This window comes from Nannospalax galili, unplaced genomic scaffold, assembly GCF_000622305.1.
Source record: "Nannospalax galili isolate Female #2095 unplaced genomic scaffold, S.galili_v1.0 scaffold991, whole genome shotgun sequence".
In the NCBI taxonomy this organism is placed as follows: Eukaryota; Metazoa; Chordata; class Mammalia; order Rodentia; family Spalacidae; genus Nannospalax; species Nannospalax galili.
The window spans coordinates 218,597-233,909 of record NW_008330314.1 but is presented as its reverse complement, the minus strand read 5'-3'; the positions used below and the strand labels follow the sequence as shown (position 1 = coordinate 233,909).

Below are 15,313 nucleotides of genomic sequence, written 5' to 3'. Positions count from 1 at the left end.
GGCTGCTGTCCAAGAAGACCCAGGTTCAGTTCTCAGCACCAACATGGCCGTTAACAACCATCCATAACTCCAGTTCCAGGGAATCTGACACACTCTTATATATATATATATATATATATGTATATATATATACATATGTATATATCTCAATGACAGATTCAAGATTTTAGATAACTGCAAATGTGCAAATACAGAAAGGAGGAAGAACAGAGCCATGCATGGGTTTAGAATAACTTACAACAACCTTAACTACAGGGAGTGAGTTTTTTCTTTAATATGATGTAATGAACCATACAAAATGAGTCTGTAAGTTGTCATCACATTAAGCTTGTTTTATAATAAAGAAAAACTTGCTGAGGTTCAGAGCCTTTAACATGACTTTAACCCAGCTAAGGGCAGATGAAGAAGTAGTAACAATAGCTCCTAGAGGCCAGAGACCATAGGCAAGTGTCTCTGAGAGCAAAGGAAAGAGGCTGGGAGGGGCCAGAGTGGATGTGGGCAGGACAGTGGCAAGCTTGGGTGCTGGAAGAAGATGACATTCAGCAGGGGACAGTGATCACCTGGTCCATTCTCCAAGAAGAGGAGGAAACTTAACAAATCTTTTTCTCATTTCAGCTTTGCATATTAAGAACTGATTTGCAAGACAAAAATACAAGTAGGTAATTTTATCTCTGCTTCACAGAGTAACACCTCATCAGGAAGGGAACAAACATATGTGAACTCCAATATATCACCAAAATGGTGCATTCATACTTTTAACTATCATTTTAAAAACTCAACCTGAAATATTTAAAGTAATGAGTAGTTACTGGAGAAGATGATAATCTAACAGCAGAGTGTTGGCTGGCAAATCTTCCTTTTCCATCCTGTACTTTCCTTGAAGAAAATTAAGCAGATTTTACTGAAATTTATGTTCATCTGATGGAAAGGCATGAATGTTCACTTACATTTGCCTAATCAAATTACTACTATTGAACATAATTTTACATTAAGTCAAAAAAATATGCATCTATCTCACACTTACCTTCAGGTGAAGAGCCTGTCTTTTGGGAAAAGACAGCATTTACTTTACTCTTCTTACTGATGTCATTGCTTACAGACAAGCTGGACTGAATTTTTCTATGCATTTTTTGAGAAACAGGAGCTGAAATTTTGCGCTTATCGGCAGATGCATGTTTGGTCCCATGGTGAATTCCATTCCCATTGCTCAGACTGGTGCTGGTTCGGCCTCCGTTCTTCATCTTGCCTGTTTCCTCCTCGCTGGGCTCCTGTGCTGAAGTCTGTAGCTGAGGCAGCCGCTGAGGTTGGGCTGAGTTAGGGAACAGAGAAAGTTCACCTAGTTATGAAATAGGAACTATCACTTTGCAGTAATAAAAATACATTCAAAAATATGGATTTGAGGTTTTTACTCATAATAATAAAACTGATGGTAGGGGATGAAAGACAGGTAGGAAAGGAGGAAGGCTTGTAGGGAGGGGAGGAAGAAGGAGGTTTCAGGAAAAAGAGTGGGTGGGAGGAAAGAAGAAGGGAGGGAAGAAAGGAAGGAAGGAGGGAGGGAGGGAGGAAGGAAGGAAGGAAGGAAGGAAGGAAGGAAGGAAGGAAGGAAGGAAGGGAGAGAAACTAGTAAGAAAAATAAGAGTAAGTCAATTGACACAAGAATATAAAAGTAGAGGAAAAATTGCAGTTTTATAATTTTCAATAATATTTAAGTTAGAATTTTGAAACACATTTAGCAAAACTTGCTTATGGTCTAGATGGCGCTATCTCTTCTAGATACTGTAGATACAAAAGCGTAATCTCCCAATAGTCCTATACAAATTATGCGTTGAAATGAAAGGAATAATGGGCTCAGGCATTCAAAACTGGACAGTAAGAAAACAGATACAATTTTCTACAAAGCAATTTAAATCCTGAAAAAAAAAAAGAAAAAAGACTTTTCTGGTATATTTTCTTAATTTGATTTTAAAGAAAACTCCTTTAATCTGATACAACATAGCTTCCAAATGTAAATGGAAACACTTTAGAAGAAACTCTTGTTTGAGTTAGGATCAGGCAAAGAATCCCCACATTCCTCTTATTCACCATGAAACTAGATACAACAACAAAAACTGGCAAGGGGGCAGGAAAGAAATGATCAGAGTTCTGGAACAGAGAAGACAAAATTGTTAAGTTGAGCACAGACATGGATGTTCTGGAGTAATCTGAGACAGTAAATATTAAGGAAGATGTACCGTGTGGTACATGCCTTTAACCCCAGCACTTGGGAGGTAGAGGCTTGTAGATCTTTGTGAGATGGAGGACAGCCTAGTCTAAATAGCAGTTCCAGGCCAGCTGGGGTTACAGGGAGACCCTATCTCAAATAAACGAAATCAAAAGAAAGAAGGAATGACTTACACAGGATAAACCATATAATTATGGCTCAGTATGCAACATCAACAGGAACCAGTTAACAAAGGCATAAGAAAAAATTAACTCTTCACCAGAAGGGAAGAAAAAAGGAAAACCCGCCCCTTCCAGATAACCTAATAAAGATCCAGAGTTAAAGGAGAGAGGTATGCACAGAGATACTTATGAATGGCAAAAAAAATTACAAAACATTTTGGAAAAGAAAGAAGTCCAAATAAAGGGTATAAATATGTTAATCCTATATGTGTTGGTAATTATTTTCTATTTTAGTTAATTCAGCTCCTATTAGTATTTCCAATGGGCTTGCTTATGGATCATACAAAGCTGATTCCCCAAAAAAGAACAGGAATGAAAAACCACCAAGGAAAGTTTAGGAAAGTAAATGGAGGTTTGGCGAGATTTTAATCAGAGATGAAATCGCACCATAGAAATGTGTAGTACGTAAATCACTGTGGTATTTGGACACAGACAGACATAAAGCAATGGGGCAACCAATCAGTTCCCAGACATATAGGCAAGTGTGTACACATACATGTGCATGTGAAGCAAAGCCCATATAAATAAATTCCAGACCAGCTAAATGCCTAGATATGAAAAGAAATACTTTTCAGCTTAAAGTAGAAAGACAATTTTAATGGCATGTTACTAAGGACTAATTTGATTCATTGGACAATGAATCATTGAACAAGCAAGGTGAACAGTCACCATATGTGCTGACCAGCATTTCTGAACACACTCTTAGAAAAGATAAATCCCTTTGTCCCATCTCTAAAGTCCTCTGTGGCTCAAGGGTACATTAGCTAAATTCCACCAAGAAAGTGCCAAAAAGTTATAGGTGCCAGGTATCAGTCACCTAGGGAGGCAGGGGGACAAAGGAGCTTTTACTGGCCTTGGCTGTGGGGTGCAGCTCTGTGGTCCCCTTCCTGGCAGACCAGTGACCTAGGTGCTGCAGTGAGGTTTCCCAGAGAAGTCCCACTGAATGGACCAGTATAGCTCCTGGCTGTGTGAATCTTAAGAGTCTGTGTGATTCTGAGTCTATGTGCTACAAATAAAGTCATTTCCTACTTAAATTAGCCAAGGCAGATTCCCAATTTATGCAGCTAAAAGTGCCTACTCTCTTCCCACAAAATCAACTTATCTGTTAATACTCATCAAATAGGTACTTAAAACAATTTTTATCTTGACTGGTAGATTTTAAGCAAAGCTACAAGTCATGGATCTTCAGCAGAAATATCAACAAATAACACTAAATGTGAAAATCTCATAATTTCATAATTTCTTAGAATTTAGAAATGCAAAATAGCAGTCTAGTATGCTTATGATTACAAAAAATATGAAATATAAATTCAATAAGACTGCTAAGAATTCTTCAATTTAGAAAAAGTACTACTTGCCACATTGTCACAGTTGAACATGACGCTAATATGTGTCCAAAGAGGACTAAGTATCCTCTGGGGACTGGCTGGGATTGAGGATATAGTTTAGGTAATATTGTAATATTTTTTGTTCCTCCACCAAAAAAGCAGTATACAGCTGAGTAAACTTTAACATACCATTCTTGCTCCTATGTATCATAAAGGAAAATGTCTATCAAAATATTTTATTCATTAATGTGCATACTTTAAGCAAAAAAGACTTTTTAAAAGATTTATTCTATTTTAATCGTGTGTATGTGTGTGTGTGTGGGGGGGGGGTTGTGCATGTGAGTACAGGCATCATGCAGGCCAGAGGCACTGTATTCCCTAGAGCTAGAGTTACAGATGGTTGTGGGCTACGTGATGTTGGTACTGGGAATTGAACTCAGGTCTCTGGAAGAACTGTATGAACTCTTAATCACTGAGCTTTCTCTCCAGTCTCAAGATTCCTTATAAAAATTTGTTACACACATACACATAAAAAATAAAAACAGTAAATAAAATTTTTTAAAAATTTGTTTTGTTAAGAAAATCATGCTTTTATGTCATCCATTGAAGGCAGTACTTGATTTACAAAATTAACATATGAAATTCTCTCATGGTTCCTCAGTTCCATAGTGATAAACAAAGGGGAATAATTGTTTAAAAGTACCAAGATGTTCTCCTAAATTAACCTGAAGAGAAAGAAATTAACCTGAAAGAAAGGTCTCCTATCCCCACTTAGTTATTAAAAGAACTTCTTGTGACCAACATCTACAATCAACTCATCTAAAAAAGGAGATCTATTTCTTATGGGTGTGCAATCATTTGATTTAAAGAATAATCTGTCCCTGCTTCTTGTATCAACCAGAATGACATCCTAATGACTGCTATTGAACCAGAGCTAGTTATGCATATGCATTTTAAAAGATGCCAACGAAGACAGTTACACCTAATTTAGTGTTCTTTTCAGAGCACTTTCTAGTAATCTCTTCAAATAAATGGAATGTTTGGGGCTACTTTTTCTTTAAAAAGAATAATTCAAGCAATCTGAGAACTTGGTTACTTTGAAATGTCATTGACCAATGTGAGGGGAAAGCTTTGTCAATCAATCAAAAATGTCTTCTCACACTCAGTCCGAGATAACTTGAGAATTACTATGTAACAGTTTAACAGTCTCATTAAGTAAAAAATACAAGTGGTAAAAGACAACTGTGTCCTGCCTCCACATCCTAAACAATGACAGACTTGACCTTTTTTTCTACTAACCAAATTGACTCTGCAAATTATGGGTTACAGCTAGAGTGATAGTATAATACATCCTTAATGATGTATCTACAGTTCAATCATCAAAATCGTATCTATTTCTGAGGGTTTCATAACTGATAGCACATATTTTTTTCTTTCACTATTACCTAATTATTTTTACTATGGTTTTGTATTATAGTTAGATAACCAAGTATTATCTCTTCGCTTCCATTTTTAACATTAAAACATTTCTTTTAGTTGAATGATTATGCCAGACATGTGCAATAAGTCAAATCAAAATTAGATTAGCACTATTGCCTCAGTTATTTTAATAGATAGCAAATTAAACTGCATTGATCTTTTTCCATGAATATGATCTTAATCTTATGGTCAAGTTGTCATGGGGTTCAAAAGAAGAACAAAAATATCTGACTGATTAAACCCCAACTAGTGGATTTAAAAGAGATCTCTTCTCCTTATTGCACAGAACTTGTGTATGGCTTTAAAAAAATAAAAAGCTTGCTAATACGAAGACGACGCAATGCTTCTTAAAACACAAGCAACGCCTGGGGACCCTCACTCTCGCTTTAATGATGCACTGCTCTCATTCAGCTGTCTTTCTTTTTCAAATCTTTACATATGTGACAGCTCTCAAAAGTAGACCATAGACCATCTGGCATTTTCAGAGGTGTAACTTGTGCAAGTTCAGCTCTATTGGGAGCGCACTGCTATCTTCTGCCTGTGTTATAAAGGGACAATAGAATGTAGAACTTAGGAGTTGTTTTGAATTATTCATTTCTTTGCCTGTATATTCAAGAAATTTTTACAAACTCTGCATTTTGTACTACATAATCACATGCGTTAGAGGTACAAAGAAACTTTTTGACACCTCTTTTCCACAGAAAGCTGGCATTTTGTTTGATATGTGAACATTCAGCATCTGTTATATCACTCTAAACAGGATGGGTGCTTTGACAAAAGACCCCATTTTAAATTTACTCTCTATGAGCGAAAAATGTATTCTTGGTATTCAGGAACGAATGCAATACACATCAAAATTTCAAATACCAGTTATTAGAAGATTCAGCACCTTCAAGCTTGGATAGTACTGGTCACCCGCTCACCATATGTGTAGAGATTTTCTTTTTAAACCACCGCTCACACAATAGAGCATGATTGTAATTTTAATATCCATGATGAATAGTTACAAATGTCTTAAGAACTACAGTGCTTTCCAAGTTCAAATGTTTTCAATCAGGAAGGAAACCAATAGAATTAGGTCTAGTGGTTTTCAATGAGAACAATAGGCATAGGAGTAAATGAGTCAATAGCACGAACTTCTTTTAATAATTTTTTTAAACTAGGTGATATTGTAGCTAGCAATAAGTATACTTGAAACCGCAGCTGTTGAAGAAGCAATAGAAAGTCACATTTTACTATAGCATAGAATCTATTAACGTGAGCGAATCACCTCCAGTGCTGGTCTCTACACAAGTCAGATTTAATAAAATTACAAAGGAATCTTTATGCCACTTAGCCAATTTAAATGGCTGATGTACACATTAAAAAAATCTAAATGTTTAAGATTTAAAATTGTCAGTAACAACCAAGTTAATATAGAATATGGAGGGACAGGAAATGAGTTGTTTATCAATCTAAATTACTTTTCTCAGAAACAGCTACAAAGCTCCTACTATGGGTCCAGTAGGGTATACTCTATGGTTACTAGCACACACACACACACACACACACACACCCCACATACACAGAGCAACTATAGATTTTATATATGAAATGATGCATATGAGTATATGTAACAAGTTTCATATTTTTAAAATACAACCATAACCGCAACAATAACCATAACGCTAAACCTTATCTTTACATTCAATAATATCCTTAAATGGGTGAAAAGATGTTATTCAATATGACTCTCAGTAAATCCACACTAGGAATGGGAATTTAGGTAAAGTCAGTTAAAATAAAGGTGATAACTCTCCCTTTTATCAGCCTGATCCATGGCTTTTTAGGTTTGCAGACAGTGGGTATAAACTGTACCCCCAAAACTCACCCAGCTGGAGACACCTGCTATTTTCTGTGCTACCTTCATTTACTCTCCTCCAAGGGCTTTCAGAAAATTTTATTTATCGCTTCACTTTATTTAATGTATAGATTTAACAAATTGTAATATATTTTGGAATTCTTATGGGTTTTGAAACATTGATGGGTTTGAGATCCCAATCAGATTCTGTGGCCCATGAATGGGAGGTCACAGGATGGAGACAATTCTTGTACATTTTACATTTAGTTTAACTATTATAAACTAAATCACTAGATAAGAACAAGAGATATTTCTAGCCAAAGTAAAAGGACATAATGCTAAAAATTGTTTGGGGAGGCAATTCTTTTTTTCCTCATTTCATAAAGAACATTTAGAATATATTTAGTGCATGGAAAACGGGCTGAAATCTTCCCCCAAATTAATTTGCCTGTTGTTCAGGACAGATATCTACTTCCATTTACCAACCTTCCCTTGCAAGCAGATTCAGCCCATTCCCAGAGAGCAGAATTACTTCTGCACACTCCTTCCAGGGCTGGACTTGAGAGTTTGGGTGTGTCCTCTCTTTTTTTGTGGTTGATAGTCACCAAATTTTGACCACAACTGAGAAATTTATCTTGAAGGACACTGATGGAGCCAAACACAAGGAATGGGCATAGGAGCAGGGAGGAGAACACTTATCTCCCATCATTATTCAAGAAGTTAACTCTGATCCATTGAAGCCACCATCAATGCTAAGATTCATTCTGACACATGGTGGCTTCCACTCTGGCCACCAAACAGATTGAATGTATTTATAAGGTACAGAAATGGCCTCTGGCCTAAATCACTCAAAACACCCCAAATTTCTTAAGAAAAAAATGTTTACATGATGTTCTGCCACAATAACAAACTATCAGTAGTAAGTGAAAGACCTATGTAAAATACACAGTGTTTACAGAGCAAAGTCTAATTATTAATGAGGTACAATAAAAATCCCAGGCACCTTTATAGGAAAAGCTGTTTTCTACCCTCACTTTACCATTTAAAAACAAGTTTATCAAATTCTATCAAACTTCCATCCTTACCACAGATAGGGAGATAACACTCAGGGTGATGAAACATACCAGTTTGCTCAGGACTAAGGGTGGCTCTAGGACTAAGATCTTTTAGTTTAAAATGAGATGAATTTGTCACTTTTATATAAGGACAATTTATCTGCGACAGATACAGGTTTTCCCAAACAAGACACCAGTTACGAAATATCATGGATAATGTGAAGATTCTGAAAACGATAAATGAGGGTTTGAATGACATTATTTCTCAGTGCTTTGGTCTTGAGAAAGTCCCTTCTCTCACTGTGGGGATCAGGACCTTCACTTTGCAAAAGGACAGATAAGAATGAATCCTTCTGGGTACTGAGAGGCTTAACTTCCTAGTCTCATAATCTTGTTTGCTCCTTCCCATATTCACCACATAACTTTCTTACATTTCTTTTGGACTTACTATTTGGCTTCTGTCTTTTAAGTTCTGTGTTTTCCTACCAATCAACCCAAAACCTCTTTGCAAATAAGTGTGCTTCACATATATATACAAATACAATCATACATTTCTCAGAAAAAATTATAACGAGAGAAAAATGAATTTAAAACTAACAATATGGAAGGCTGGAGAGACGGCTCAGTGATTAAGAGTGCTGGCTGATCTTGCAGAAGACCCAGGTTCAGTTCCCAGCACCCACATAGTGGTCACACCCATCCATAACTCCAGTTCCAGGGGATCTGACACCCTCTTCTGACTTCTACAGGCATTGCGTGACAAGGATGCACTTACATGCACACAAGCAATGTACTCATATAATGAAATAAAAATAATAACTAAAATAATAATTCTTAGGAAACATAACACATATTTTCTTTTAAGACATGTAGGTATCACCAAGAAGTCCCCAGCCATAAATCAATGAAGAACAAAATAGCAGTACTATATTCTCACCAACCATAGCTTTATCTCTACTGCTTGATTTTTATACTCAAATGAATAACAAAATTGGCCTTATATTACATCACACATTATAGTTTCTACTTAACTTATCTGGATAATGAGTCTACCATTTATGGATTGAGAGTCTAAATTACCAAGTATGATTATAGATTGTCATCTACAATCTTCATGCATGTGTTTAAAATATCACATTATCTTCTTAGACAATCTCAGAGCAACATAGTATTTGCTGTGGTATTTCTTTGTTCCCTGGCTCAGTAGGTACTTCTATCATTTGAGTCACTGAGAAAAGTGACTGCCAGCTATAATTATTAATAATTATATAGTAAATGCTCCTAAGAAGATAAATGTGTCTGCATTTATAAATAAATTAGAAGAAATAAAATAAACCGTATTGTATATAATAGAACTATTGATTCAATAAAAATTACCGTATAGGTATGATTTTTTGAAATCTATTTTACATACTGAAAGTTGTATAAGATGACAGGTAGCTTGACAAAGAACACTGTCTTCACTTGTTTAAGATAATCATCCCTGAGTTTTCTAATAGTCAATATTGGGCACACTTAAGATCAATAGACCTCTGCTTTTTTAAAAAAGATATAAAGCACATTTATATTTTTGAAGAATCAACTAATGGACAAGAAGTCTGAAAAGCCCAACTGCTGTTATGTTATATTTTAGCAAACAAAAGCTTTACTGAGAAATCTCAAATGAACAGCAAAGCAATAACTACAGGTGGCTACTACTTCATATTTTGATCAGGATATCATAAGAGAAACATTTCTTTAGTCAATGCTTCTCCAAAAGTATTCAGGAGATTTTTTAAAGTCATTATTAGGAGTTGTTTTTGTACATGATCATTTTAAAAAGGACTTAGTGCTTTACCACAACAAGATAGGAAAATATCATCTTCTATTTCATATTTTGGAACTATATCACTTAGCCAAATTTAACATTTATAAACATTATGCAATGTGCCACAGGAAAATGAGAGTGAACATAGTTATAACTAGTGGGAAATAATGAGACACAAGCCTAAAACATCATATAGTTGAAACTTCAGAGTTTACCCGGAGACTTTCCACACTAATGATAACATTCAAGGAACACATAGCCAGCAAGGTCTCCTGAAGCCTGGAGTACTCTTGGGCTTCAACCTAACAGACACATTGACATTCGGACAGATGCAGAACGGCTTTGTCATGTAGGTCCTAGACCTAAGCCCTGCTTTGGCGTCCTTAGCTCTCTGTGCCTTATAGACTTTTGGGACAAGGAGTGGATTCAAGTCCAAAATTTTAAACTAAGATTTCTGACCCAGTATCAAAACCTGCATGAGGAGTCACTTGTTGACAAGTGAAGCTGACTAAATAAGGGCAATATTGGAAGCAAGGACATCACCCATCCTTGCTGAGACTTAGCAGTCAGTAATAAGTAGTAATGAGACAGTAAATCTCAAAAAAGTTTCCATCAGTTCTTGGGATGCAGAACTTGTGTTGCTTTAAGGCTAAAGTGTTACAGCACTCTGAATAAAACTTCTCATGACTTGGGACAGTTTTAAGGAACCTAATGAACACAGGTATCCTGGATTTATGGTCCTCTACAGTTAAAACACTGAAATGATAAACTGTGTGATATGAAAGCCAAGTACAAAAAACAGCTTTATTAAAAGTTGTTTCAATTGGAAGAACACAGTCACTGATAAAAATATGAAAATAAACCTGCTATGGTATAAATACTTTATGCCTTTCTATATAGACAAATTTCAAAAAGCCACTCTGCCCAGAGGTCAAGTCTTGGTGAGTAGAAGAAAGGCTGGTGGCCATTCACAGATATAAGACCAGAAGGAATGACTCAATGATCTGTGATCACTGAAGTCCAGATTATCACATATGTTAGCTAAATTGCAACGGATAAATTAAGTTGTTATTGTCTCAATGTACTGTGCTGAATAAAGTGCTTTAAAATGGAATAGGAGATACTGAGGAAGAGAAAGAACACCTGCCTCCTGCCCCCTGCCCTCCTCCGCCCTGCCCCTGTAAGTAGCTCCCTACTTCCTGCCCAGTAGTTCAGAGAATGGACTCTATTAGAAAAAGCCTGCGACTCAGGAGTTAGGGGATGGCAGAGGAGGAGAGACGCTCCTGGAACAAGCTCTCACTACCATCAGAGGTAGGGCTGGTGACAGGAACCTATTAAATTGTAACTAAATATCAAAAACAAATGTGGCAAGGCACCATAAAAATGAGGTCCTCGACAAAAAAAGAAAGAACTCGGATTGCTATAAAATCTCTCGGACTTTTCTCTGAGGTAATCCTTTAATCTAAATATTTGTTAGCAACTGGAGAAGAAACGTTAAGGCCCCCTCTAAGGGAATCCTCACTGAAGCCCTTTTCTCAGAAAGAGCCATAATGGATACCAAACAAGGAAATCTTAGCAGAGAGTCCTGAAGCAAACAAAGTCACTGAGCATAGAACACAGGCCCAGGTCTGGGAAAAAAACTCAACAAGCACATAGGCCTACTCATACCCTACTTACTACAATCCAGTCCCTAGACCTGTTCTCTTCTTCACCTGTTCTGGGCTATCTTCTACCACCTTCACCATGTCTTAATCCACAAGCTGCAGAATGTTACACCAAATCTGATCAAGGGTGGGTTTTTAAATCATTCCAGAATACACATTACCTAGAGATCTAAATAACAGGATGGCACTTAGTCACTGATTTGCTTCTCGTGAGGAAAGACGAAGTGCATATGTGGTTGGGAGAGGGGTGAATGGATATCATGAAGTAAAAACAATGTGGAATTCTATGTATAGGATAAAAATAATCACTTGTCCTGTACATAAAATTCCAAATTCCGATGGGCTAATGTCCACACCAGGGAAAACACCACCCTATACTTGTCTATTGAACATCTCCCTGATTTCCGGGCAATAATATAGATATTAATGAGAACAGGATCTCAGTTTAGTGACATGAACTTTTTGCAACAATGAAGTCCTTTAGTTACATGCATTTGTACACAGAGTTTGACAATTCTGGTCTTTGCTGACTTCCACTGACAGCAGAGCATTCCTTAAGGACCGGATTCCATATTCTTAGAATTCCATCAACCTTATCAGGCACACACATGCTGACAAAGAATCTTGTGTGATGTTCAGCACCCAGTGGACACCCAGTGAAAATTAGCTGATGATGATGAATTATACTTGCTTTTAAGCTGTCACTTGATCCCAGCATATAATAACCTTCCTGAATAAATCAAGCAACAGTTTGGTATTCAGTACCATTATAAACTTCATCCTTCACCTTCTTGAGTCTAGGGAATTGCTGTAAAAGCACAATATAAGGATGGTAAAACTGTAGCAAGAATTCAAGAAATTCTGTTATAACAAGGGAATTAAAGATTCAGTTACAGATATCACAGGATATGTGTACAAATGCATCGAAAATACGGGCTAAGTAACCTTTCTGAAAAATAGCATAAGAAAATTCAAGCCACGTTATATACCTCAAAGATTTTTTTTCCTTCCTATAATAAAAGCAAACTCAAGTCACTGTACAAGTGAAGCCAGTATTTCCTTGAGCACAGGGCAATAGAAACACAAATGAAGAACCAGTTAAGACACATGGAATCTGGGAAACGAACCATGGATTACTAACTAAGCAATTTAAGTGTTTAAGTGTATTTCTGGCAGCTTACATAAAATAAAAGAAAAACAAATCCTATTATTATAAATCCCCCACCCCCAAGCTTTAACAGAGCCCCCAAAGCCCAGGCTCACTAGTGAGTTGTTGCTATGGGAGAGATTCCATAAACTCCCTAAAACTGTAGCCCAAAACAAGAGACGAGGAAACCTCTGCACTTTAGCTTTAATGAGAGTTCTCTTATAGATGATATTCTCTCTGATATAATTCCAAAATTTGGGACTGAAAGAAAAGTTCTAAAGATTGGCTCAAAGGTTAATCGGGCTCTTTAATCATGTCCAACTCCTTCAGAATTTTCTGACAATCTTCCTCTACGAGGAAGCAACCGCAACCTGCTTGTCCTATAGAACTGACAACGTCTTCACAAAAATGTGCAGCAAAGCTTCTCAAGCCTGCGGAAGCAGGTTCACTATGTAGATTTAAATTTTATATGTATGCAGCAGATTCTAGATGATACATAATGGAAAAATTAAATGTGCTTATGAATAAGGAAAAGTAGCTCTTTCCTCATTCTCATCTCTCCTCCTCCTGAGGTTAAAAATCTTACCTATTTTATGCGGATTCTTTAATTTTTGGATCCTAATTTGGGCCAATGTAAATTTAAATTCTTCTCTTCATCAAATTACAGTATTCCTTGGCAGAATAAAATACTACTTAAAATGTAATCATCACCAAATGGCTACCTATGAAGGGACAAACCTGTTAGCCAAACTTGCAGAGTCACGGATGAAGACCATTTCCACTAATGGTTCATCTCCTCATTTCTCCATTAAAAAACACTAAATCTATGAAAGTCACTTTGGTTGCAAAATTACTTCAATAACTCATTATAACATATTTGTCATTACATGCTATGGTTCCAGGCAATGTTCTAAAGACAAGAATATTACAAGGAACAAATTTACAAACGCTTGACTGCCATAGAGCTTAGGGTTATTTGTTATCTCAGATAACAACAAATCCAAAGACAGCAGCGACTATTGTTAATTTCACATCTTAAATTTTTTTATATATATTTTATTGTATGAGTGTTTTGCCTGCATGTAAATGCATTGGTGCATACAATGCCTGCAGAACTCATAAGAGGGCATGAGAGTTCCTAGAACTGGAGTTACAAATGATTGTTAGCCACCATGTGGGTGCTGGGACCCAAACCCAAGTCCTTTGCAAGAACAGTCAGTGCTCTAAACTGCTGAGCCATCTATCCAGTCCCATTACTTTCACATTTTAATGTCATTAAAGGTAAGGATTAAAAAATAGTGAATAAAATAACCAAACTATCAAAATGGCCTTGAAACCCACATATCACAGTGAGAAACATACAGGTTCCTCCAACTAATTCCCAGCATTTCAACTGGTCCTTCATGTGCATTTTCTGTTCATAAGGATATTTGAGCTTGACTTTAACAGGAAGTTGACTTTGCCTTTGTTACAGGAAGGAAATAAAAACCCTTTCAGATATATAACTTGGCACAATCTCCTTAGATGCAGCATCGTTTGCAAATGTACATATAAAAAATATCATCAGAAGCAACATTGCACAGACGTATGTTATTTTTATGTGGGTGTATAGTTATGTTTAAATTAAAATACTCTTGAAAGGAAAAAAAACAAACAGGGAAACTGTCAGTAAATAAGGGAAAAAATGAAATCATTAAAAAATACAACAGAATGAGAGATAAAAAAGGAAGAGAAGAAGAAAGAAGAGAGAACAGATCTGAAAGACAATGGCAGATTACCGAACTGGACTTCTCTGAGGATCCCACACCACCTGTTTCCTACCAACAGAGTTGTGTCTTGCAAAGCTCTGTCAGATGCCACCTGTGCTTTCCATCCTTCCTCCAGCCCTGGCAACATCAGCTTAAGTCCTTGTCATTCCTTCACGAAGTTGACCATGGTCTCCTAGGAACTCCCCGGCTCCAGCCCATTTCCCATATGACTACAAAAAGATGCAAACAATGAAACAAAGACAAAATCAAAATCTTTTGGGTCCTGGATGAAAGCTTCCCTATCTATCTAATCTTTATGATAAAATGATAACTTTACCAGAACCTTCCTAATACTGCCTCCATCTCATGCCCTGTCATTTTTCTTATATCTTCCCATGCCCAGTATGGAACTTGTCCTGCTTCTGAAACATCATAAATTCCCATGCCTTTGTTCCATTCTCTTGCTACTCATCTCCTAGGAATGCTTTCCACGGCTCTTATTTGAAGCTGAGCTTGCACGTTATCTATTCTCCACTTTAGTTAACGGTCCTGCTGAGATATCTGGGTTCCCTCCTCTAGGGGGTTAAGAACAAAATTTGTTTAACGGTATGCCCTCTTCACCAAACTGCATGCTGCTTTGCAGCAAGAATCCTACCATCCATGTCCCCGTACAGTTACTGTTTAGAGTCATGTGTACATGCTGTATGTCTACAATGTTACATTTAGTCCTTGCTCCAACACTTAGAACAGAGGATGCTAGAAAAATGCCATAAATAGATGGACGCAATAGCATTCTTCTGCAG

At 36.7% G+C, this 15,313-nt stretch overlaps 1 protein-coding gene across 3 annotated transcripts in view; it reads right to left on the bottom strand.

Annotated features, from left to right (window-relative positions):
• The window catches only part of Mdfic (MyoD family inhibitor domain containing), a 101,986-nt gene that overhangs the window by 42,071 nt on the left and 44,602 nt on the right, over nt 1-15,313 (bottom strand). For all 3 annotated transcript variants that reach the window (XM_029569045.1, XM_029569043.1, XM_008844390.3), the window contains one exon: nt 1,025-1,309. In XM_029569045.1, the coding sequence (XP_029424905.1) occupies nt 1,025-1,309 (285 nt within the window). The remainder of the gene's footprint in view (nt 1-1,024; nt 1,310-15,313) is intronic.